Source organism: Aplysia californica, unplaced genomic scaffold, assembly GCF_000002075.1.
Source record: "Aplysia californica isolate F4 #8 unplaced genomic scaffold, AplCal3.0 scaffold01738, whole genome shotgun sequence".
Taxonomy (NCBI): Eukaryota; Metazoa; Mollusca; class Gastropoda; order Aplysiida; family Aplysiidae; genus Aplysia; species Aplysia californica.
Window position 1 is genome coordinate 45231 of NW_004799008.1, and position 1659 is coordinate 46889.

Here is a 1659-nt window from a genome sequence, read left to right on the forward strand (position 1 = left end):
TCTCTAAAATTGTCTCCTTTCACTTCACCTCTTTTCCTTTTCTCTAGCAATGTTCTGTAGCCTGCTTTTGCCTCCACCCTCTGTCCCCCACCCTCTCATCTTATTTTCCCCCCAACTCTGCGCTACTGACTCTTTCTGAAGCCTTTCTACTGCTACTTTTTGGCTCCTTCTTACTAGTGTCTTTCAGCCACACATACGATTTACGTGTACGCAAGATCTATATCTAGCCTTCTCAGACAAAGGCGAATATTTTCGGAGGTCCTGCGTGCAAGTTACGCACGTTACAGATCCCTAAGTGGTCTAAACTCGGCAAGAGTAGGCTTCAGACGCCACCCAGACAAAATTCAAAATCTCCTGCCAACTGAAAATGTTTAATGTGACCCGCGCGCTCATAATAATGACCTTATGCAGGTACGAGCTATGTAAAACACTTACCAAAAAAAAGAAAAAAGAAGCATGTGGTGTGTGGTGTATTTGTCAGAGTATGTTCAGAAATCTGTGTCCAGTAATGTTTTCTGAGAAATGAGCTGGTGCTGACCTCGTGTTACGACAGAGAGTTACAGACTTCCTCCAGAATGTTCGAGGAATGGAGAAGAACGTTGTTCTTTGCATCAATCCGACCATACAAACGTTTGAAGAAACACCGCCCTGTACTTTGAACTCATTTTCAGATAGACAAACATGTTCACGCTCGAGTTGATGGTAGTCAGCAAGATGCTGATGGAGTTGGCGAGAAGGAAGAGGTTTTCATTCTTACCTCTAACGAACAGGTCTGTATCTATAACCAGACAGAAAAACACCACTGTCGAATACAAGGAGCAGACGATAAAGATGGCGCCAATGAAGGTCACCGTTTTTGCGACCTTTTTCTCTTTGAGCCCTAAATCTCCCGACCCACCGCTCCCTTTACCAGCTGTCGCTTTCCTCCATTTTGTCTTTTTGTTGAGCTTGACGACTAGGACCGTGGTACAGATGATGACAGTCACGAAGGAGAAAGTGTTGATTAGGACGCCCTGGGTCATACTAATTATCTGATTGACGACCTCAAGGGCGGGTGTGCGGGTTATTTTTAGTATCGACGTGTTCCTCTCGGGAACAAATACCCAAGCCAGCTGGTTTGTGTAGTAGCAAGGCAGAAAGAGACAGAACAAGAGGAGGAACAAGGAGACGACGAGACGCTTTGTCCTTCCGGGGCTGATGATTGTCCGGACCCGCAGAGGCAGAACGATACACAGACATCTCTCGAACGTGATGAAAGCCGTGATTAAGCCTGTGATTCTGGAGACAGGAAAAACACACAAGTAATGTTACGCCCTAACTCCAAGTAGAAGAATCATCTCCCGCACTGTATGTAGGTCCAAAAATGACAGCTAATAACATTCCATTAACGAACGTATCCAGAGACAGTTACCGCCCATATCAGCACTATTAGGTTATTTAAGAGGTGAGATCTTCCAGTTTAACTTCCATCTCCGAAAGGACCGAGCCAAGAGGGAAATTCGTGTAAAGTGCCTTTCCCAAGGACACAACGTCGGGCCGAGCTGAGGCTCGAACCCCCGAACCCCCAATTTCAATTACGAGTCCGGTATTCTAATACCCAGTGGCCTTTGGGGGATTGGTTCTCTGATACAAAACGATAGCCAATCGATTGCTCCATTC

General features: G+C 45.9%; 1 protein-coding gene across 1 annotated transcript in view; it reads right to left on the minus strand.

Annotated features, from left to right (window-relative positions):
• Positions 1–611: 611 nt before the first annotated feature.
• The window catches only part of LOC101860473, a 3999-nt gene continuing 2951 nt past the window's right edge, over positions 612–1659 (minus strand). Inside the window, exon 2 of the mRNA XM_005113221.1 lies at positions 612–1278. Within this exon, the coding sequence (XP_005113278.1) occupies positions 612–1278 (667 nt within the window). The remainder of the gene's footprint in view (positions 1279–1659) is intronic.